Consider the following 23,814-nt stretch of genomic DNA (forward strand, 5'->3'; position numbering starts at 1 on the left):
AGGGACCCAGTGCTCACAGGTCCCCTGAGATGCATCTCCCCTGGTGCTACAATTTGTTCTTCACCCCAAAGTCCAACACCCAGCAGAAACCCGGAGCAAAGAGAGTTGTCGAAAATCATTTTGTCCCACAAATAAATAAAATCACCTTCCCGTAAATCCAGATGTCATTCCTCTCCGCGTTGCTGTTATGCTTTCCCAGTCACAGGTGGGAAAAGAGTCTAAACTCGGCTCCTTTGTCCACTTTGATACTGTTATTTTATCTCTGGGAAAGATGAAATCGGCAGAAGTGAGGATCACTGGTGAAGTTTGCACTTGTGTGGGGTAACCAGTCGTTGTCACTCTTTTTGAACAAGGAATCCTCTTGGTCGTTTGCTGGCAGAGGTTTGTGGTCAAACCCAAGCATCTTTCTGCACTTCAACAGCTCTTGAATTTTTGCATGTGATTAAGATTTGTTGCAAACTGATTTAATATGGTGCATTTCTTAAACCGTAAGATACAATCAAGCCTGGGAGAGCTGGATGATCTGAGAGTCTGGTCCTAGATGCTGTAAAAGGCTTTATATTGTCTTGTCCTTGCCCAGGCACATGCGAGAGATGCTGGGAGCCAGCAGAGCGGCTGCTGGCTGGTCCCGGGCAGCCGAGAGACTCTGTGAGGAAAACCCCAGCACCTCTGCAGTTTGAATGGGAAGAGGTGCTCCTCGTAGGACTTTATTTTCTTTCAAAAGTGGGGGTTTTTTTTCTTTTAAAACCTTTCCTCACAGTTACTAAACAGATTTTGGACTAAATCAGCCACATTGGGAAAAGGAATGGGAACGAATGAGGAATAAATACAAGCATAAACAGCCTCTTTTTCTGCAGCAATTTTGCAAAGGGTAAGGCAGAAGACAAGGGCACTTTTTTCAAAAGGGGATCTTGAACTCATACTGGTAGCGGTGACCATGCCTGCCCCTTCTCCTGAGAGGAAGTTTTCCCTGCTCTCCTCTTCTCTGCCTTCTCGGGGTTTCTCCCCCTCTTCTGCATGAACTCCGCCTGAGCCTGCGGATCTCTCTTTTTGAACGCAAAACGAAGACGGGGTCGGGAGCTTGGGGTAGCCCCCCCGTGCACCCATCGCCCCGCGGATCCAGGGGAGCTGGCGGAGCTGCTCTCTGCTCTGCCCGGGGGGAGCGGCAGTCCCCGTTAGCTCCCAGCTGCGCCAGCCCGCTGCCTCGGCCCGGCCCGAAATCGAGCAGCAGCAGCAGCAGCAGCAGCGTTTCGGGCTGGCACCTTTCCCTGAATCCCCATAAGCAGAACTGTAAATAAGTTGCAATAGAAAAAGCAGCGGAGCTACATCGCCGCGGTCCCGCGTGAAAGGACACCTCGGGTGCCCCGCCGGCCGCAGCTTCCAGCCCAGCCCCGACGTCCCCGGCAGACCCCTCCGTGGGGGGCGGCGGGGCCTCATGCGGGGCCGCCTGGGGCACCCGTGGGTTCGGCGGCGGGGGCGGCCAGCGCCTCCCGCTCCCGCTTCTTCTGCTTCATGCGGCGGTTCTGGAACCAGACCTTCACCTGGGCGTCGCGGAGGCGCAGCGAGCGGGCCACCTCGAGGCGGCGGGCCCGCGACAGGTACCGGCTGAAGTGAAACTCCTTCTCCAGCTCCGTGAGCTGCCGGGTGCTGAAGCTGGTGCGTGCGGGGCAGGCGGGAGGTTCCCCCCCGCACGGCGCCGCGCCGCCTGCAACGCCGAAAAACACCGCGCTTCAGCGGGGGCAGGGGAAGGGAGCGGGGCGGGGGTCGGGGCCGGGGCAGGAGGGGGGGCAGAGGGGAGCCGGGATGGGAGCAGCCCCCGCCCGCGCCCCGCCGCCCCACTCACTTCTCCCAGGCGGGCTCCGCTTCGCTCGCATCCACTCGAAGGTGCGGGGCGCCGCCGGGGCCGCCGCCGGGGCCGGGGAGCCGGGCGCGGGGGCGGCCCCGGGGCAGGGCGAGAGGCGCCGCAGCCCCCCGCCGCCCGCGCCGGGGCAGGGGCAGGGGCGGCCGGGCTCCGGCGGCGGCGGCGGCGGGCGGCCGCTCCCGGGGAAGATGGACGTGGCGTAGCCCGGCGGCCCGACTCCGCGGGACGGCCGGTAGCCGTGGCCCGGCGCCGCGGGGTGGGCGGCCGCGTACCCCGCCGCCCCCGCGCAGGCAGGCGGCGGGGGTGGCGCGGCGCTGGCCGCGGTGCCCAGCGCCAGGAAGGCGCCGTCCCCCCGCCGGGGGTGGGGAGGCTGCGGGGCCCCGCGGCACAGCCCCGGCGGGAAGGCGAGGGGAAAGTACCCCAGGTCCATGGCCCGCGGGGCAGCGCCGCTCCCCGCGCCCCGCCGGGGCAATATTGCCCTAATATAGGGCCGGGAGCGGGGCGGCACGGCCCGCCCCGCGGCCAATGGGAGTCGGGCGGGGGGAGCCCGCACCGGGGGTCCCGGGCGCCGCCGGCTCCCCTGCCCACGCCCGGCTGCCCGGGGCCGGCGCGGGGCTGAGGGTGGGCAGCCCTCCCGGGACCCCCCGGGGGCAGGCCCGCTCGCTCTGGACTCGCCGGAGCCGCCGCGCACTTCGGAGCCGCTTGCCGGGAGTTTGGAGGGTGGGTGAGCCGGCGCTTTCCCGTTACCCGGGCTCCCGTCCCGGGGCAGCTCTACCCCTCCCCTTACCCTGCTGCCGGCCAGGCCCCCGGAGGCTCCCACGGGAGCCCATGCAGCCCGAGGGAGCAGCCGGGGGCGCGGCGGGCTGCGCAGGCACCCCCAGGCTGTCCGCACCCGCGGGGGAGGGGGGGGGTGCTGCACCCCGCGGCACTTAATGGTCTCGCGGCATCAGATAAGTGCTCTGCAGCCTCTCAAAAGTGAATCCCCGGGCTCACCCCGTTAATGGGCTTTCATTTTTCCCTTGACGATTCGGCATTGTTTACTGAGCGTTTGCAGCTGGCAGAGAGTGCAGCAAGTTCCACTGCCCAGACAAACCCTCCAACTCTCTTCATTTTCATCCCCCGGAATGGCAGGGAACAGGAACAAGCGTAGAGGATGTGAAACCTGGACTCCAAAAGTGATCATCTTTCCCTAAATGGCTCCAAGTGACGCTTGACCATCCAGTCTGAGCTACACATATGCTTGATTTGGGTAATGATGGGTTTCATCCAACTCGTCAGCAGATAACCATGTGTCAGTGCAGTTCAGAACAGCAAAAGGGTGCACCGGGCAGAGCACGCTTGGGCTTTGGTGACTTGGGACTGGAAAGACAAGGAACACAAAGAAGGGCTACATCATGCTGCTTCGGATTAGACATGTAACCTTCTAAGTCTTAGGAGGTGGATATGGACTCAGCTGGGAAATGCAAGGGTGGTACCTTGTAAAAAATTATTTTATTTCTAAATAAAAGCATGAAATTGAAATGCCTTCATCCATCGTCCAGTGCCTTCCACTCAACAGCCCAAAGAGCTCTGCAAGCTCTTGGACAAAGCGCTGCTTGCTGCGGTCAGGAAGAGGCCACAAATTTTGCAAGGACCAGACATGGTGCCAACCACCCAAGGGCAACCAGGATCCCCAGAGAAGGAAAAATTCCACTGGGTCTTTTGCAGATTTCAGAGGGCTGGGCTGGTGGCAGGGAAGGGACACCATGGGGAGACACAATCAGACCATTTCACTGACTCAGCCTCAACTCTTTCCCGTGGAGACTTGTGCTCTGCAGCTCCACCCCAGCTGCCCCACCGTTACGCCCAGCTGATGGTTCAGAGCAGGCCTGATTTTCTCTCCTGCAGAGGCCCTGAGAGAACATATCCCTGGGACAGGCAGACACAAGCCCACAAGGACATGGGAGCACTTCCACACATATGGGCTCTGACCAGTGACATGGCCTTCTATCAGCTCCGCTTTCTCCCTAGCTCATCCAGCCCATCTGCTATAAAGCAGCTATTACAGAGCAAAGGCTGGCTATACAGATTACTGCTTTAACATGCTTGGGACTCAGAGTCTACAGACAGAAGCAGTCGCTGTAAGCCCACAGACCCGAAGTTAGGTGTTCTCCAGACACAGATGTGTTCACTGTTCCAGGCTGTGCTACCCTGCTGCACTAATAATGGGGTATCACCTACATTTCCATTTGCAGAGGATGCAGGTATAAATTAGAAGAACAGCTTAAATCAAATACACCTTGTCAGGAAACATACGTTTTGAGGAAGGGGTTAAATTCTGGATGATACAAGCTTGCTCAGCACACCCATGGCAATCAGAGCAGTTTGGAAAATGTCATCTTCTGACAAAACAGAAGCCTGGGAACACCAGGATTTCTCTTTAGCAGAGAAAGGCTGTCCATGCAGGAGAGCATCTGTCCTCTTCAGTCTCCCCTGCTGTAAAAACTCCTGCCCGCAGTGAAGCAAACAGCGCTGGCTCTGGAGGAGGGCTGCTGCTTTACTTGAGTCTTCTGTTTGCAGAACGCAACTGGTTTAATTACACCTAAAGCTGTGTTTTCAACGCTAGAAGAGCTGTCCGTGTTCACACCAACATACGATCTTTCCATTCACCCAGCTGGATTCTGTTACCGAGTTTCTCGTTCATTACCTGTTTGTTTTTGCAGGACTGTTCAAGGATTAGGAAAGCAGAAATCAGTGGCTAAACACAGGCAAAGCGTCTCTTGTTGCTGCTCTGGCTTTTGAGGGGGATGCAATTTTCTACGCTCCTGAATTTCACAGTGTTCAGACTTAAATAGCTAAGTCCCAGTGATATGAAGTTGAGCGACTGCAGCTGTTTTTTTGCAAGAGGTCTAATGGGAAAGAGTCCCTGGAAGTCAAAGGAGAGAGAAGAAAAGTGGGTTAAAAAGAAGAGTGGGAGGAACATGATGCTGTCAAAGGCATTTGAGAATTGCTGGGAGGTTTAGGGACGTCTGTGCAAGCAGTGCGGTGATGGCACGAGCCAGGGGAGCTACTGGGGCAGAAAGCTCTGCGAGAACAATGGACCAAACCAACCCCTGTGCCACCACGCTTCTGGAAACATGTGGGCCACTGCAAAGCCTGAGACAGCCACTGTGAAATTAAGACATGATGTAGGAACAAGCCCAGCCAAAAAGCCCTAAGCCGTGTTGGGTGTAGACACTTAGCAGCAGTGCCCTGGGGAGGCTGCTTGAGCAGCACATGTGTTGAAGGCAATGGCAGCCCTGACCCACAGGGACTACTTTGAGGTTGGGGAGTGTTGCCTTTCCTCTCTGGAGCAAGCCTCCACCCTGTGTGCTTGTCACAATAACTAACACACAGGAGACTGAACAGATCCCTCCCCAGCCCTCAGGAAAATTATGTGGAAGGTCTGGTTCAAGCATGACCTTGTCCTTGCCCTTCTGCGGCCACGACACTGCCAGCCAGGGAGAGCTGGTTCTCAGCGGTACATAGGGATGTACATCCATGGTGTGGAGACAGCCAGGGTGTGGGTGGGCATCCCAAAGAGAGGTGAGCAAACGCTGGGGATTTAAGCAGTGGCCCTGTTAACACAGGCAAACCATCAAAGGCCCCTGGGAGGAAGGCTATCAGAGAAGAAGGAGGAGAAGCTCTGGGGAGTTTATTTTTTAAACTGTGAATAAAACCAGAGATGTACAGAGACCCCAGGGCAAAGAAGGGGAATCGTCCTGCCACTCCGGGGGAGCGAGGCTCAGCTCCAACACAAGCACAGCCTTTCCAGGTGGGCAAGGCACTTCATGCTCTTCCTGAGAAGGTGTGTTTCACTCTGCCATCAATATTTCCCTGCCACAAGCTCCCCTTTCCTGGCTGACCCCTGGGGCAGTTTCAGCAGGCCTGGGACAGGGACCTCTGCTCTCCCAGTACGTGGGATTAACTACAAAGATCCTCTGCATGAACACAGAGAAGAGGAAAGTCTCTCCCTCCTTCTGTAAGGTTTTCCCCAGAAGAGTGATTCCACATGGGCCCCTGTGCCATGTAATGCCCTGTTCCCTGTCCCATAGCTGCGAATTTGGTAGGAAAGAAAAATTACATGTATTGATAACCCAGAGGTATCAAGGTAAGCCATACTGCTGTGTGCAAAACACAGACATCAAAGGGTTTACAGCCAAGATTTCTGCCTTGCCTAGCCCTTCTTGCTTCCAAAGATCCTAAAAGGTGGCCCAGGTTCCTTGAAGGAAAGATCAAGGCTACGCACCTCACTCAGCATGGGGTTATCTACCCTCTCCCAAAACTTCTGCTGTTGCAAGAAAAACTGCAGATCAGCAAATAAAGAAAAAATGAGCCCATGTGTTCAAACTGTACATTCAGGAGTATTTTTATCCAGAAGACCTCCATCCTGCCTAGTACAGATCCCATGCTAATTTCATTCAGCTTTGTGCTTACGGTCATTGCAGGTGAGCCTTTCTGGGATTCATCCCAGAGCAGTTCAGAGAGCTCCGGGACCCTGGGCTCTGAAGGTAGAGACAAAGGCCCACCTCTGCTCCCAAGCAGCATCTGCAGAGGCCTGAGGATGTGCAGGCACAGACACCTTGCTCTGTCCCCTTTTGCATCTCAGCCTTTGGGACCGAAGGGGCTCGGTCCCATCCTGCCACGTTACTCCATGGCTCTCGGGCTCTGGGACTGAGTTCTGCCTCTGCTGGCTGGGGTTTCTGGTCGAGTCCCAGCTGGCTCAAGCCCGAGCAGAAGTAGGAGGAACCACTGTCGAGTGAAAAGTGCTCATCATGTGATTGATCACCCTTAACAGAGCCAGCCCCCTCCCTCCCCCGCCAGCCCCACTCCCAGCGAGGACCACAGCGTACCCACTGCTGCTGCTCACATGGGAATGGAGAGCCGTTGCCCGTTCAGGGATTAACCTGCCACTCAGTGCCTGGAAAGTGGCTGCGGCCAGCGGAGCTCTGGTCCAGCCCATCTCGCGCCTTTTAAAAGCAGAGGTAGCCGGTTCATCAATATATAACATCACGTGGTGCCCAGCCAACCACTGCGGCCCTAATTGCCCCGGCAGCACCAGCCCCTTTGTGCTGCCCGTCTGGCTCCAGCTTTTGTTCCCAGCCAGGTCTGCAGCGGCAGTGCTGGACGCCTGGGCCTCTCCACCGTGCAGCACACTGCACCTTCGCCAGGCTGCCATTGTGTGCAGTCACTGGGCACACATGGCAGGCTGGCAAGTACAAGGATGGCATGACAACCTGCAGCTCCTTCCCTCCCTCCCCGGCCAACAGCTGTCAGTGAGGCACCCTCCCAGCAGTAGCCCCGCAGCCCCATCCCCTTTACCCTCTTTTTTCCCCTAGCCGAGTAGTCCCTTCTGTGCCTGGACCTCCCTGCAGGCTGCTTCATAGGGCTTCCCTTGGGGCTGGAGGGGTGCAGAGACCCCAGTGGTGGCTCCTGCCTTCAGACTTCTTGCCATGGAGCTCCAATGACCCAGCTGGTCCTCAAGAAAGTCAGGGGGCTTCTAGTTGGTGCTGATGGGCTCCCTCTTTCTTAGCCAGCCTCCCCCCTGCCTGTCCTTGCCTCCTGGGTGTGCAGCCAGCTGCCTCCTCTTCACCCATGGACAAGGTTGCCTGCAGCCCTGGGTGACCCAGGCGTGCCCCCGTGGTGGCAGCCATGTGGGGTGCCCCAGAACCCCTCCCCAGCCTGCCCAGTGACCAGGGCTGGGACTCTGCAGTGCTCTGCCCAGGGAGCACTTGCTAATAGAGCAGGAGGCATTTGGCTTTGTTTCCCCAGCCCCACACAAGTGGCACCTGCAAGACAGTGGCACCCCTGGGAGCCCTTGGCTGTGCCTGCCTAGGTCCCCCTGCCCCGGTGCTGCTCACCAGGCCCTAGACAGAGGGACATGGATGGGACGCCCCTCAAAAGAAACAGGGTGCAAAGGGGCAGCTCAGCTCTTCACTGACTGCACGGAGCTAACACAAAGCCTCATCTCCTTTTTGCAGCCGGGAAACGGCTGTGGCCCCATTAAATGGTGGGTTACTGTGAGGGCCAAACCAACAAGTGGAGATCCAAAACCCGCTGATCTGAACAGGAGAGCCTGCATGGCCTCACTGAAGCTTGGCACACCCCTGACGTCTCTCAGCCGGTGCTGTCGGCAGCTCGCTATCCCCAACACTGCTGCAGCGCTGATGGCATTTAGAGGCCCTGGCTCAGTGACCCTGTTACAGGTCTGGAGCAGATGGAAGGAGCAGGGAAGGAAGGGAAGGAGTGCTGTGGCTCCTATTTGCAAAGAAAGGCAAGGCTGGGATCAGCCCCAGGCCTGGCCTTGGCTGACGAGTTGTGTTTTAAATAGGTGACCGGCATTCAGCACATCAGATGCTGTTGCAAAGGAGCTGAGTTCCTATTGAGTGTGAAAGGGGGTTGTTTATAATTTATGGGTTTTAAATGATGGGCCAAGAAAAAGTCTGGCTTGTGCCAAAGCGTCTCTCTCTTCTAGATTGCTGATGCTTGTACAAACATTGTAAAAATGCCAGCGACCTCGCTAAAGTAACATTACTTCTAATAATTAGGTTATCATCACAGACTTCTATCGCATTACAAACGAGACGCCTCTGCCAGAGTCACGGAGAAGAAAGTGAATTTATTTACAAGAATATTCCCCCTTCCACATGCTCCTCCTCCTCCCCCACTGGAAAGCAAGTCTGCAAACCCCATCTTTCTGCAATATGAAAATAATTCAGGGCAGTGTGCCTCAGTAACACCATGTTTGTGGTCAGGGTTCCTCTGAAACCCGCTTCTTCCTCAGATCTGGGGAAGGGCTATCTATAAACGGCCTTTTCTTTCTTAACAGATTTAATGAAGGACTAATAGTGTAAGTCAGAGCAGACACTGTTTGAAGAACAGCCTACAGAGCACAAAGGTGGGAAACACTTGGGAAAAGCACATTGGATTACACCAGGGACGGCCCTGCAGAAATGGTGGTGCCTTGCCATTTCGCAGATAGAAGCAGGTGATGCGAAATACGTCATGTTTTCCGGAACACACAAAAAAACCTACATGGATGGTTTCAGTCATGGGTACATTGATTACAGAAAGTTTTGGAGATACAAACATATATATATATATATATATCTATTTATGGAATATTATAGAAGTATAATTCACAAGTGGTGGTTAGCCTTACTTTTTGCATTGTTTGTATGTTTTGTTTACTCCTGGATGGAGCTTCTAAGAAACAATTTGTGTGCAAACTTCCATAGAAAACAATTTTAGGGCTCAAAATGGTTAAAATATGTCTCCGAACAAAGTAGTTTATTCTGTTCTGCTTTGTTTACAGATCTACAACACATATATCAAAATTTGCTTGGGTAAAAGTGAAATTTAACGAAAGATACACTTCTCAACGTAGCACGACATTGTTAAAATCGCACAGAGGGGAAAATAAAACCCTAAGTAACATTTTGAATCGTTACTGTCCAGCCAAACATAAATACCAGAAGGCGAGGAAGAAAGCAGGGAGGAGAAAGAAAAGAAGAAAAGAAAGAAAGAAAACTTGTCTGTGTTGACCAGAATTGGAGGAGTTAAAATATTTCTCACAAAAGGAATGCCAGGTCCTGTCATTAGAGGATGGAGTAGGAGCTGCAGTGTTTGTCAAACTGGGAAGTGGCGCGTCAGACGGTTTGGTGGGGAATACAGAAGTTCGGATTAATCTTTAACTCGACACTTTTAGAAAGAGATAAGAATAGTCTTCGCGGAGCGACATGTACCCAGGAAGAGACTTTAATGACAACGTTTACAAAAGAAGTATCTCTAAATCCAGCGAGGGATTCAACACAGCCGTGTAACTAGAGAGGAGGAAACACGAGGGTTCAGAGCATCGTTCCTTTTTTTTCTTTTTTTCTCCTTTCTTTTTTTTTTCTTTTTTTTTTTATTTTTTCAATTTATTTTTTTTTTATTCTTCCCCGTGTTAGCTGTCCCGTTCGTGGCAGAGAGAGGCGGCGGCGCCCCTCTGCCGGGGTCAGAGGGGACGGGACCGTCCTCGCCGGGCGCCGGGGGAGCGCGGCGGCACCGCCCGGCCGCTGCCCGCACCCCGCCTCGGCGGCTCCCCTTCGGCTGTGTATATCTGATTGTCAATTTTCTTTCAAAGTTTATTTTTATGAAAAACAAGAGGAAAAGCTCGGGCTTCCAAAGATGTCTAAAAAATTGATTTATGGTTAGTATAAAGACAACAGTATAAATAACAAAGGAGGCGGCAGCTGCTGCGCGGATTGCTATGGAGACCCTAATGAAATTAGCACTATCAGAGGGTTTCTAATTTTTTTGCGTTCTAAGCTTCTAATTTCTTTCCTATTTCAGATAGCCAGAGTGTAATTAAAAAATAAAATAAAATAAAATAAAATAGCCCACCGAAATAATAATATGTGCGATAGATACCCAGTCAATAAATAAATGTTAACCTCACCGAGGTTTTTGTATGCAGGATTTGATCTGAAACAAGATGGCCAAGCGCCCCGCTTTGTAGATCGCCTCCTCAAAGCGGCTGCGCTTCCAACTAAAGGTGGCTTCACCCGGCCGAGCCAGCTGCCAGCCAAGCCACCCAGGCGCTCGAGTGGGGCCAGCCAGGTAGAAATAAATACTTTAAAATTACTTTCGATTTTTTTTTTAAGTGTAACGGCTCTTTGTGTGATGCCACAGTTCGTTTTACTCTATTAATGACTTACGACTTGCTGTCTTAATTAACCCTTACATAAACTACGAACACCAGCCACTGTTACAACTGTTCAAGACTACTCTCTCAACTAGCTCAGACCGAATATACTAAATAGGTGAAATGTAAGTCACCACGGACCTGAATCGCTCTCCCGAAGTACTGGTGAAGAAACTCTACAAATACCCACATAAATACATTAAGACGAGGATAAATAATCAGTGATACAAAAATGTCTCGCTTAAAATAATAAATACATATCATTTAGTCCGATGCGATCCTTACGTTACGGAAGAATTCATAAATTAACTTCTCTGAAATAAGCTTACGCGCGGGCGAGTTCCCACCGCTCACGACTGGTCTAAAACACCTCAGCATGACGCGCTGCTAACACTACGGCATCTCTAAGACTTACCTTCAAGTACATCATTACCAGCTTATCAGTCCCTCGGTTTGCAGTATATTGCACTGTCATGCTTAAAACAGCTCTAAGAGAAAGGCCCCCGCTCACGGACCTGCTCGGGGCTGCGGCAGAAAGAGGGGAGCTGCTAGGGGAGACAAATCCACTAATACTGTTGGCACTCGAGAGCAAAGTAACACTGTCCCGTCAGAAAAGTGAGGTAATGGAGAGGGGAGCGGGCCCCGCCGGCCGCCGCCCCGCTACAGATGCGTGAGCTTGGGCGCCTCCTGCATCCGTCCCTGAGAGGTGTGGTGAGAGGAGAGGTCCGTGTAGGTGGGGTGGGGGTCGCAAGGTCCGTGGTGGTGGCCGCCGGGGATCTGGGCGGCGCAGCTGTAGTCCACGCTGGCGGAGGAGGGGTGCTGCAGGTGCCCCAGGTTGAACATGGGGCCCGAGGCCGGCATCGAGTCCACGAAGTTGCCCCCCACGTAGACGGGGCTGCCCTGCAGGCTGGGGTTGGCGAAGCCGCCGCCGCCGCTCTGCATGGGGTGGGGGTCGTACTCCGCGCCCGCGTAGCGCTTCTGCTGCGGCAGGCAGCTGCTCAGCGGCGCCGTGTAGGCGGCCAGCCCGTACATGCTCTGCTGGGATTTGGCGAAGGAGGTGGGCGAGGGCGCGTCGTAGCTGAGGCTGTTGACGCTGGGGAGCTGGCTGGAGTAGCCGACGTGGTTTGGGCCGCTCAGGGGGGGGCTGCGGTCTGGGGACTGTCCGACGGGGGAGTGCATGATGCCTTTGGCTTTCTGGTCCTTTTTGTACTTCATCCGGCGGTTCTGGAACCAGATCTTGATCTGCCGCTCGGTCAGGTTGAGCAGGTTGGCCATCTCCACCCGGCGCGGCCGGCACAGGTAGCGGTTGAAGTGGAACTCCTTCTCCAGCTCCACCAGCTGCGCGCTGGTGTAGGCTGTGCGCACCCGCTTGGAGGCCGGCCCGGGGGGGCTCTTGTCCTCGCAGCTCTCTCCTGCGGGGAAGAGGCACAAAGAGCCGTTGGTCCCCCCCGAAAGCCCCTCCGGGGTCCTCCGGATCCCCGCCGCCCCCTCCCGCTCTTGCTGGCGCCCGGGGGGGGCGGGGGGGGGGCACAGGGGGCCCGGGGGCGGCCTCCCACCCCCTCCCTGCCCGGCACGCACACCCCCCCCCGCAGCTGCCTCCCCCCAGGGGCCCCCAGCGGCCGCCCGTCCAGGCGGTGCCGGGACCCGTCGGGGCCGCGCCTGCCGCCGCTGGGCTGGCAGGGGGAGCAGGGCGGGAGCCCCCAGCCTGCCCCACCTGCAGCGCCCGGCAGGGCTGGGACCCCCGAGCGGGGGGGTGGGGGCGATGGCAGCTGGAGGAGCAGGGGACAAGGCGCAGGGCCGGGGGGGCTCAGCCCGAGGGGTTCAGCTCGAGGGGCTCAGCCCGGCTCCCCGGGCGGGCAATGGGCCGGGGCGGGGGTGTCGGGCTACCTGAGGGGGCGCAGGTGCTTTTCTGCTTGGAGTTCTGCCGGGACTCCTTCATCCAGGGGAATATCTGCTTGCTGAGGGTGGCGGTGGCCGAGCCCGAGGAGTTGGGGCCCCCCTTGGCTTTTTTCGGAGGGGGCGCGCTGGGAGGGGGGTTGGGCGGGGAGGAGGGCGGCAGCGCCGGGGGCTGCTGCTCGCCGATGCCCGGGGGCTGGCTGCCCCCGGGGCCGCCCCCGGCCGTCCGCATGCAGCTGCCGCTCAGCTCGCTGCCCTTGTGGGCTGGGGCGCGGCCGGGCGCCGAGCCCTGGACGGAGCAGGCGGAGCCGGGGTACTCGCCGTCCAGGCCGCCCTGGCCGTAGGGCTGGTGGGCCGCGCCGTAGGGGTAGGCGTCGGCCTTGCTGTAGGTGTAGCCCCCGAAGAGTCCCGCGTTGTCGTAGTAGGCGGCTTTCTGCATCCTCCGCTCTGCGATCGCCGAGGCCCGCGGCCCCCGCTCAAATAACATTGACCGCCGCCCCGCGCCTCACGTCGTCGGCCCGGGCCACTCGCAGCCACCTGGGGAGGGGGACAGCGGGGACACAAAAAAGACCTTCAGTGGCGGGGCGCCGGCTGGGAGCGGCCGGGCCGGCCCCGGCACTCCCCACACCCCGCTACCCCCAGCCTCGGCTGGGGCGGTGGGCCCGGGGGCAGCAGGGCGGGAGCGGGGGGCAGTGGGAAAGGAGCGGGAACACCAGGGAAGGACCGGGAGACATCAAGGAAGGAGCAGGAGACACCAGAGAAGGAGCAGGGGATATCAAGGAAGGAGCAGGAGGCACCAGAGAAGGAGCAGGGGACACCAGAGAAGGACCAGTGTCGCCAGGGAGGGAGCAAGGGACACCAGGGAAGGAGCAGGGTCACCAGGCAGGAGCCAGGGGAAACCGAGGTACACCAGGGAGAGAGCAAGGCATGCTCGGGAAGGACCAGGGGACAGCAGGGAAGAAGCCACTCGAGAGCGCTGGTGCGGGGGGGAGCGGAGACACATTGGCGGGACTTCCTAGAGGCCACTTTTTGAGGCATTTTGGGGGATGTTCTCTTGCTTTGTTTTGTCTTTGGACTGTTCCCGCACGAGTTTCGCTGGATCGGCCCCCGCGATTGCAGGCCAGGGCTCTCAGCGAGCAACGCGAGGCCGCGCTGGGTGGTGTCCCCAGGGACCCACTGGCCCATTTCGGCTAAGAGCCCCCCGGCGCCCCCTCGCCCGCCCGCCCGGCACGCGTGCGCACGGCCGCGCACGGCTGACATGATGGATTGATCCCGGGCTGCGGCCGGGCAGAGGCAGAAAAATCCCGTCCCCTTTGTAAACCCGGCCTCCTTCTTCCCCCGGATTCCTCCGGAGTTAAAGTATAACCGGCGCCATTCACTCCCTTCACTTTGCACCATAAAGGAAGTCGCAGGTCAGCTCCCCTATTTTAATTCTGTGATGAATTAAATTCCCTCACCCAACGTTTCTCGTCCCTTTTATTTGTCCACAGTAGAAAGAACCTGAGACATTGGATATCATTTTTAGGGGTTTCTCTTCTTTTTCCAGCCTGCAAACTTATGGCGCTCCCCTCCCCGCCCCCCCCCCCCGGCCCCCGATCAGGCTGCTCAGACCGAAAACGCACGGACAGCCCAGAGTCCCCTTAGGGCAGACGTTTTGGGGCAGGGTGCTATTTCCTTTCCCCTTGCTGCTCCCGAAACTTCTCTGCGCTTATTGCAAGATAGAAACTGTTCCGCAATTCTGTTGCGGTTTTTTAATATTTCCTATTCTTATTTTTCTTGTCGGAGAGGGGTTTTCTCCGACATTTTTAGTAATTTTGTAAATTAGCACATACTTAACCTGACAATATAAGTCTGTAACTCAACGTATCTTAATCATTGTATTTCTTCAGGGTTTAAGCCTATTAACATACCAGAGAAGAGTAGCTAGAAATTTTTGAACAGTGTCCGATTATTACCATTTCCCAGCCTACACTTAAGCAATACTACCAGAGTACTGCTCTTTCTCCTGCAGCAATTGGTATCGCCAAGTACCGCTGATTTGTTCTCTAAAATTCACCGGGGCACACGTCTGTGTAACTCGGAATAACCTCAGCGAGCTGCGATCCGCGGCCGCTCTCGGCGGTTTATCCCCTGTCACAAACCGTCGGGGTCCTTTTCTTCCCTGAACAAAAGCTTGGGATGATCTGCGAAGCGGATGGAAATGGGAAAAGAGCTCTTTTCCTCTCCTGGCGAATTTTAGTAAAAAAAAGTCTATGGAAATGGACAGTCGCGATTCAGATGAGTTTTAATACGCTGTGATAATCTTGACGAGTCTTGAAAGTATTTTTGTGCAAAATAACTCTGTCGCTCGTTTTCCACTTCTATCATCTACATTTTCGGGAACGGTCTGGACTGAGGACTTCTGTTAGCACAACACTGCCTTAAGCGTGGGCTTTTATGTGCCTTGTAAAATATAGTTCCCAAAAGAATACGCAGAATCTTAAGAAAGAATATTGCTGTTAGGCTGTTAAAAGCCTTATTTCTTTTCTGAAATACCAACTGCTTGTGAACTCTGCTTGAACCTAAAAAGGAGTCTATGGGCCATAAATCACATGGACAATGCTCAACTGTTTGGTGGCTCATCTTTAGATCTTAAAAAGAGAGAGAGGGAGAGAAAGAGGGAGAGAGAGAGCTTTCCAGGGTTTGATTTTCCACGAGTGCAAGGCCCGAGGTGATGTTTTTATAGGTAACACCAAAGCAGGGGCTCAACACTTGGTGGTTTGGCCAGAAACAGCCTCCAGGGAAAAAAAAAAAAAGAAGAAGTGACATCCAAATGGTGAGGCCGAGCCGTGGGAGGTGGGCTCGGAGGCACCGAGGGTAGGAAATCGCAAAGTATCCATGTCTGTGTTTCAGATTTCCCTTCCTCCTCTCCAGAAAGGTTAACCTCATCTGAACTGTTAGGCGTCGCACACGGTAACGGGGCTTTTTGTCCCACCACTGGTTCCAGCGCTTTTGGAGGTTACCGACCCTCTCACGGCTCTATCTGGGGAGCAGCCGGGAGCCCACGCGTCCACCCGCGCGTGTGCGCGGAGCGCGGCCGGCCCACGCTGACACCGGGCCCGGCACTGCCAGTCGCTTTCCTCCCGACGCTTTCATATTAAGCAGTTCTCTACTAAAACTTCCACTACACTTAATTCTGCTCAGGATCAATATCTAATATGATACCGAATAAATAAGAGGCGGTGAGAGCGGCCAGCGGAGCGGTTATTAAGGCAGCCGGAGCTCTCAGGGTGCATATCAATGCACCTGTCATTGCGGTTTGTAACAAAATTTATGACTGCTAGCGCCGTGGCAGTAAACGCTCCGGCCAGGAATGAAAAGGAAAACACTTCCCAAGCCCCGGCACTTTCAGAAGTGCAAAGCAGCCGGCGCGTAGGAGGGAGCCCGGCAAAAGAATCCCCCGCTCGGCACGTTTCCCGGCCGCCGGCCCGGGGCAGCCCTGTATATAAGGAAAGCGCTGGGGCCGCCGCCGGACCCGGCCGCCGCGCCAGGCCGCGGGCAGGGGAGCCGGGCGACGGGGAGCCTCTGCCCGGGGCGGACAGCCGGGCACCCACCGCTGGGGCTGCGCCTGAGCCGGGGGGGGGTGTCTCGCCTTTGGGGGGGCTGAGAGCACCGGGGATCGCGGAGGGGCTCCGCGGACAGAGGAGCGGGGGCGCGGTGCTGGCTCAGGCATGGAGCGGTGGCCGCCCTGGGACGTCTTAAACCAGCTACGGAGCTCCCCCCGGGGAGCCACCCGCTCCCCCCGGCTGGGTGCAGGGCTTGGCTGCTCCCCAGCCGGGCTCGGCTCCATCTGACCACGGGCTGCTTTCAGCGGGGCTTTCTGCGGGCTGTTGTGTATTCGGCGCTGAGGGCGGCGGCGGGCCCCGAGTGTCGGCGGCGCCGGGCTGAGCCGAGCAGCGCTCCCCGCTCGGCGGGCCGGCGGCCGGGTCCGGGCTTTGCTCCCTGCGAAGGGCCTGTGGCGCTGGGGGAAGCGAGAGATGGACGGAAAAGGAAATTTAGAGAACTCACCACACTTATGTTTTTTCTTGATTTTTGACTTTAACTGTGTGGGTAGGATCTTCAGGTTCCTTTGGATAATCCGTGGGCACGGACCTGCAACAGAAGTGAGAACTCTCAGCGGAAACCGCTTTGTTTTGGACTTTCTTCCTTAGGACTTTGTTAATAAATGCACCTCTCGTCCGCAGCCCCTCACCGTGTCTCTCCGTCCGCGTCAGATCTTTTACCAGACAAAGGGCAGATGTTTCTCTTAATTTATTAATAGCGCTTTGAGAGAGGCGGGGAGCAAACAAACGAGCAAAACACCCCGGCTGCGGGTCGGACCCGGAGCCGCGCCTGCCTCCCCGAGGGCCCAGCCCGGGCCGAGGCGCGCAGAGGCGCGGAGAGGCAGAGCACGGGGGGACGGGAGCCCCATTGCAGGGGAGCTGCGGTCACCCCCGTCGGTCACAACCACCGCGCACGCCGCCCGCACTCACGGCCCGCGGAGCGCTCCGCGGAAACGGAGCTAGTGCGGGTCTCTCTCCCTTCCTCCCCCCAGCCCCCGGTTAAGACAGAGAGAAAGATAAGCGAAGAAACCCCAGCGCTGAAAATGCGCCGCAAATATTTGCGGCTCGAAATGAGCCTTTTGCATTTAGCTGTGTAACGTGTCGACTCAGGAGTTTAAGAACTTAAGAGTGCCAGAAAATCCCCCACAAAGAAACCCAGGTCATTATAAAGACGATATCTAGCCACCATAAGCCTTTGAAATGACCTTTGGCTCGTACAGCAATAACTCACCACTTAATGAACAACCAACGGAAGCGCCTCCAATAGCTCACAACACAACAGACCTTACAACTTTCCACCAAGTCTTCTCTCTCCCTACCCAAACCCAGTAGGATGCAACATTCCCTCTCCAAATCACCTTAATTTATGCTGGCAAACTGGAGTTAGGGAAGTGGAGCTTCATGATTACACATGATGCTCGCTCAGGTTCTTGGCCCAGGCCTGTCCCGGTAACGTCTTATATAATATATTCACGTGGGCGTACGTCAACTTTAAGTGCTTCATTTTTTTTAAAGAGAGTTCATTAGAAATAGCACTTTACAGGGTGTATGAAGGCAGCGTAAGTCGGGTTGCACCTTAGCCCCTGAGCGGAGAGATCATAATATTGCAAACCGAGTCATTGTTAGCCGCTGTTGATTAACACGGTAAGTTTTCATTTTGTGCCTAATTAATTATCGACTTCTCATCCCTTTCCGAAGCAGCTTCTCAGCCTCACAAGCGATAGCCTTCTTGCTCTAGACATGCTTTACTTGGCGAGAGCTTGGCCAAACACCGAGATTTCCACGGCCACAGGCATAGCCCCCAAAGTTTGTTCTGCGGAGAGGGGACTCCGGGCACACCGGGGTTGTGCTCTGCTCCCAGCGCCGCTCCTGCAGAGCCGACCTCGGAGAAGTTGCCAGAGCTAAACCCAGGGAAATCTTTAGAATTATTCAGGCGTGGGCCCAATATAGATATTATTGAAATTTTAGGTGAAGTTGTAAGTGAGTGCTTCCATCGAGCCAAATGAAATGCTGCTTGCAGTAATTGGATTCAGCTGACTAACTTGGCAGGCCAGCAGCTTGGAGGCATATAGCTAAGAAAAATGTTCACTGCCTTTAACTTCTGATCGAGCAGAGCAACACGCAACAGAAAGGAAAAAACCCACCCCAGCTTTCTCCCCTTCCCCTCGCCTCCCTGTCCTGTTTCCCGCGGGGCACCTCGGCCCCCGCGGAGCTCTCGCCCGGGTGACTCGGGACGGGCAGGGTCCGGCGCAGCCTTACACCCGCTCCTGCTCGCCAGCACAAAGCCGGGCTTTACGCGGGGGCTCTCTAAAAGGCATAACCGAGAGTTCACCCGGGCTGCAGGCAGGCCGCAAGCCAGTGGAAACAGGCGCTCCCGGGAGAGCCGGGCTGGTTGCAGTAGCCCAAGAGGGAGCTTGAGCTGCAAATGTGTGCGGGGAGGCTGTGTGGCCGCTTCCAGCCCCCCAGTCCGCCCAGAGAGGCACCGGTCCCCCCAGGCACCTTCCCGCTGCCTTATTGATCAAACCGCACAAATGCAGGGCAAGAAACTTCTCGGCAGATAAACATCAAGCCGTGCTTCAAACAACGTGTGTAACTCGAAGGCATGAGCATACCGGCAACATCAACACTAAAACAACTGGCGGAGGAAAACAACAGCCACTGAGGAACGGGGACGCACGGCAAGGGGAAAAGGTTCGGGAGGGCACTTGGCAGGAATATTTAAGAGACCCTATGTAGGGGCCACGGTACCGATGAGCCTGTTTTAAATCGCTCTTTACAAATCAACACGGCTACCCCCTGCCCGGCTATCCACGGCAACGCATTAACGTGATGCTCAATCTTGCTTTGGCAATGGGAGCATCTAGCAAAGTTGTCTCTCCCTCGTTTCTTTGCTTATTTGTAATTCCCTTCCTGAAACCACCGAAAATTGGGAAAGGATAGGGATAAACCTCTTCCCCTAGCCTTTGGGAAGGAGTCCACTTTTTATTTAAAGAGCATAATAACAAGAAGATACAGCTTAAAACGTTCAAGGAGGTGGAGACCACTCCATGCATTTGCAGCCGTTATGGGCAGAGATTGCAAACAAATTCCAGACAGTCTCTGAGTAAAAGCGATAATGCAGCCCCTGTGGTTAAAGGTCCCATTTTGTCATGCAGTTGCTTACCTGTGTATCAATTTATCATAAACCTGGGCTCCTCACTTTTCAGGATCTGCGCTTGCAGTTCTTAGAATATATCCTTCACCCTTTGTCTGCAGACAATACTCTCCTAAACCTGATCTTGCGGTTTTACAGACATTTCCATACACCAGAATTCCCGATAGAACGAAAACAGGCTCAGGCTCAACTACCAATAAAAGAGAGCGAGTGGAAATCGGAATTTGTTGGGCTTTAAAAAAAAAAAAAAAAAAAACATCACACAACCCTTTAGCCGTCAGCCTTCTGGAACCAAAGGCAGAAACTGGCCGGCTCGTGTTTTGTTTTGGTTTTAAATCGTGCGGCCATTGATGAATTTGGGGGGCGAGCAGGAGAAACCCCTTTATAATCAGAAATATAGGCACTGCCTTAAAATACAGGCATATTCGCCCACGTGATCGCAGGAGCAGCTCGCCGGGGCCGAGGCTGGCGCGCTCCCCGCGGCCGCCCGCGCCCCCGCGCAGCGGGGCTGCCGCGCCGGGCCCTGCGGGGCGGGCGGCCCCCCGCGCTCCGCGCTCCGCGCACCGGCCCGCCCGGCCGCGCTGCCGAGCCCGCTCTCCTCCCGCGGAGCTCCGCGCCGCTCCGCACCCCGGCGGCGGCGGCGGCACCCGCACTTACGCGCCCCGCGGGACCGGTGGAGCCGGCGAAAAGGTGGATTCCGCGGCGTGATCCCAGGGCGCAGAAATTCCCGGCGGAGAAAAGAGGAGGTATTTGGGACCGGCTGCAGCCGAGAGCCTGCGCCGGGGGCAGCTCCGCGGCAGCGCTGCTCTGGCGGAAAGGCGCTGGGGCTCACTGGTGTGCGTGAATTTTTGTTTTCTCCTTCGTACCGGGAAGATGCGGGGCAGCGGGGACTACCCCTGTCTGGAGGCTAAAGAAGCGTTGGGAAAAAAAAAAAAACCTCATGACATTTGTGCGTGTGTGAGTCTGCCCTCAGCCTGCCTCCCCTCTCTGTGTGTATGAAGAGGCATAGAGCAAACCCGATGTATATCCGTCATGTGTGCCCACAAAGCTCCCCAACAATTCCAGTTCGGCAGAAAAAAAATTTATATTAGCTTCTCTGTTTGATTTTTCTAACATATCTGTAGCTATAAATACACCACACCTAATCTAACATCTGCTATGATTTCATTACCATCCAAAGCATGGGGATGTGACAGTAACGTATTACCTTACAATACTAACCGTAAGTGCAGTGTAACATTTATCTAAATTACATTGCTTTTCCTGACTTTGCAAACCAGTTATAAAAAGATTGGAGTCCAGTGATGGAAACATAAGTTCAATGTAAATTATTGTGTACGGCTTCGGATTTACAATCCTATATTTCTTCGAAACGATGCACTTAAATCTCGCCTCAAGTAAGAGGTAATGGTTCTTTATATCCTTTTCCGTCAGCCATATATTTCGGCGTCTGGGTAGTTTTGCAGAGCCCCCCGCGCTCGCGTGTCTGTGTGTACATACAGCAACCCCTACACGCACAGCGTGTTCTGCATACTTGTGTACATACACACAAAGCCGAACATAATTCTGGCTGCTGTTTAGACATTTTGGATGACGGAGAGGTCTTTCGCTTCCTACACAAAAGTGCGAGGGAAAAGCTGGGCACCGGTCGAGCAAAGAGCACGAAGAGGATTCAGAAGAAAATGCCTTTTTGGAGGGCAGTTCGGAACCCCCTAGAAAAAGCCCCACAGCCCTCGGGTGTCTTTTCAGAGTCTAGGGCAAAAAAAAAAAAAAAAAAAAAAAAGGCGAAATTTAATGTGAAAATGGAGGACGGCTGAAAGAAAGGAGAAGCTTCGCCACCGCCACCAGAATTAAGACATCGTAAAGGGGACTGAAAAAGTATTAAGGAAATGTTAATCCTTTGGCTGGTGGGACTCCAGCTTTGCGCGAATTTGTCTCCAGTAAGGGATCTAAGACTTCTTCAATCGGAGCATATGTTCATAGAGCAATAAAACAGAAAGATTTACAGTCTCCGCCCGCCCCCCAGCAGCCTCGCACCCTTTCAGGAATTACTTATGATGATTTATAACAACAACTCCGGCAATTGTCAAACTGATAAAATAGCCCGGGCTATATGCGGGAATAAACGCTCTTATGAAGGGGCTGCGATTTATGTTCGGGTCCATTTTACTGCGTGTCTTGGTGGAGTTTGGTTTCTTTCCCGGACCAACAGGATAATATAAAACTTCATTGATAAAAATGTAGGAGTTCTCGTGAAGTAGCAAATCTGTTCCTTAGTCACTACCAAAGCACATAAACATTTGTCATCTTTGAATAATTGAATTAATGTGTTATTGTTTGAATGTATAATTCATAATATAGGAAACTTTGTCTCTGTCCTGCCACCGAAACGGAAGTAATAAAAAAGCTACAATCTAGGGTTTTTTAGAAATTACTCCAGCCAGGGGTAATAAAGAATATCCTGTTTGCAGAAAGTATTTCCAGCTGACTCTGGGATTTCACAGAGAAATCTCAGCCTCGTTGTCCTTATTCTATGGAGTTTATAGAGAGTGGCTTTGTATAAAAATACAAATCCGATTTCCCCCTAGTCGGGGCTATCGGTGGGGGACCGGAAAGGCGGCGTGCCCGCTTCGGGGGCTGGATGTGCCCGGGCTCCTCGGCAGCCCCGCGCCGGGCGGCGGGGCTCGGGCGGAGAGGGACAGCGGCCAGGGCCGGGGCGGGCCGGGTGAGCGGGGCCGGGGGCCAGGGCCGGCCGGCCGGCCTTTGTGCGGGCGGTGGGGGGAAGGCGCGCCCGGCGCTGGCTCCCGCCCCGCTGTAGCCCCGCTGTCAAGACGCACGGCAAAATTTACGACCCCGCTTGCAAAGGAGCTGAGGGCCTTTCCCCGCCGGTGGCACCGGGCAGCGGCTGCCCTGACAGCCGCATTGTTCCTTCCGCGCGGCGCGGGCGGGCGCGCCGCTCCGCTCCGCGCCTCCCCGCGCAGGCGGCCGCGGCCAGCGCCGCCGCCCCGGGAGGCGGTCAGCCTGCCTCCTCCGCGGCGCTCTGCGGTGCTCCGCGCTGCTCCGCGCTCGCCCTCTTCCCCCCGCTCCCTGGGAAGCAAAGGTCACCGCTTGCGCCCGGTCCGGTTCCCGGCCGCTGCCGAGCTGGAAATCAGGAAGCAGCGTGCCCTATTTGTCAAGCGTTTGACAGCTGAGTTCATTAAGGCTTAAATAAGAAGGAATAAAAGTAAAAGATATTTACGTACCGGGCGTCTCTTTTTCGGCAGCTACCAAAGAGCTAGGTGTGCAGAGAGAGGGACTGCACCCTTTGTATATTATATTCTTGGGATCTCTTCAGTTTTCAAGTCTGATAGAGTCCTTTGCTTGGCAGATTAATGACGACTCCGTGTTTCTTAAGGGACGTGCTGAATTAATTATTTCGCAAATCACGTGGTCAGGACTTGTAGAAATCTATTCTTATCATCTTCCTTGCACTTTGAAATTCTGCCTGTTATGACTGTTCCTAGCAAGATTATTTTGGTCTCTAGGCTTGGGGGGGGGGGGGGGGGGGGGGGGGGGGGGGGGGGGGGAAGGAAAAAAAATCAGGGGAAAGGGCTAACAAACATGGCCGTTGGAAGCGGTGTGGCTCTGCACCGAGAGGTCCCTATTTACTGTAATGTACAGTGAGTGGGGTTTGCTATTGACTCTGCCTTTCCTCTTCATTCTTATCTTAACGACTAGTGGTGATATAATATACAGAACTGTATTGATGTATCGGGAGTAACAGGAGGAGCCATTAAACAGGAGAGAGAGAAAGTATAATCACAAAATGTGCCTCGACATTTAAACTTAGCGAGTGCGCGCTTAGAAACACACACGCACCCTCCCCTCCGTGCACTCCAGGCAGTAAGGGCACATGCCTTATTCTGTGCACCACGCTCCTTTCCCGGGCTGAGCAAGAGAATGTCTTTTTGGACTCGTGCCTTGACCGCGCTCCAAGAGAGGACAAGACCTCAGTGACAAATACTTATGACAAAAATAGTGCAATCGACTTCTCCTGGCCAGAGGTATGTGTTATTGTCTGAGGTGCTTACGCAGGGGAGGAAAAAAAGATGTTTGCCTTAGGTGCACGGGAAAGTTTAAACTCTCCAAGTTTGTGTTTTCTTGTGATCTTTCGTTTGTATCGGCTGAAAAAGTGAAGCTTACTGCTCAGAGAAAGCTACTCACTGCATTTCAATTTCAAATTTCCATTTCTTCTTTGAATGGATTCCTTCCAGGACTCACCTAAAAGGCACGCATCTCTGTGGGGATCGAGGTGACTTCAGGTGTGGCTCCTTGCCTCCTACCACACATGCATAAATCCGGGAGTCATTCAAGGAGGGCTTGTTAAATGCAAAGCAGTAGCAAATGGATGACAGGCACTTTTAACTGCAGCCTAAATGTAAATATAGACTCCGGCTTGGCCTAGAGTCACACCATTATGGCTGGGGCAATCAGCAAACCTGTTCAAAGGGACATTTGGAAGGATGCTATGCAGAGTCACTCATCTTTTAACACTGTAATGATGGGAGGGACCAGCATTTTCACAGAAGAGAGACCCACCTTGTAAGGACTGTTTGTTCAAGGTACAAACCAGAATCTA

At 54.9% G+C, this 23,814-nt stretch overlaps 2 protein-coding genes across 2 annotated transcripts; both read right to left on the minus strand.

Annotated features, from left to right (window-relative positions):
* Positions 1-1,433: 1,433 nt before the first annotated feature.
* Positions 1,434-2,291, minus strand: LOC127018402 (homeobox protein Hox-D1-like). The gene is made up of 3 exons (XM_050899995.1): positions 2,079-2,291; positions 1,844-1,913; positions 1,434-1,705 (listed from the first exon to the last, which is right to left on the minus strand). Exons 1-3 carry the CDS (start codon positions 2,289-2,291, stop codon positions 1,434-1,436), a joined length of 555 nt encoding a protein of 184 aa, XP_050755952.1.
* A 7,532-nt stretch (positions 2,292-9,823) lies between these two features.
* Positions 9,824-12,971, minus strand: HOXD3 (homeobox D3). The gene is made up of 2 exons (XM_050899977.1): positions 12,453-12,971; positions 9,824-11,977 (listed from the first exon to the last, which is right to left on the minus strand). Exons 1-2 carry the CDS (start codon positions 12,946-12,948, stop codon positions 11,226-11,228), a joined length of 1,248 nt encoding a protein of 415 aa, XP_050755934.1. The 5' UTR covers positions 12,949-12,971; the 3' UTR covers positions 9,824-11,225.
* Between the last annotated feature and the right edge of the window lie 10,843 nt (positions 12,972-23,814).

The sequence above is a fragment of the Gymnogyps californianus genome, chromosome 7 (genome assembly GCF_018139145.2).
Source record: "Gymnogyps californianus isolate 813 chromosome 7, ASM1813914v2, whole genome shotgun sequence".
Classification (NCBI taxonomy): Eukaryota; Metazoa; Chordata; class Aves; order Accipitriformes; family Cathartidae; genus Gymnogyps; species Gymnogyps californianus.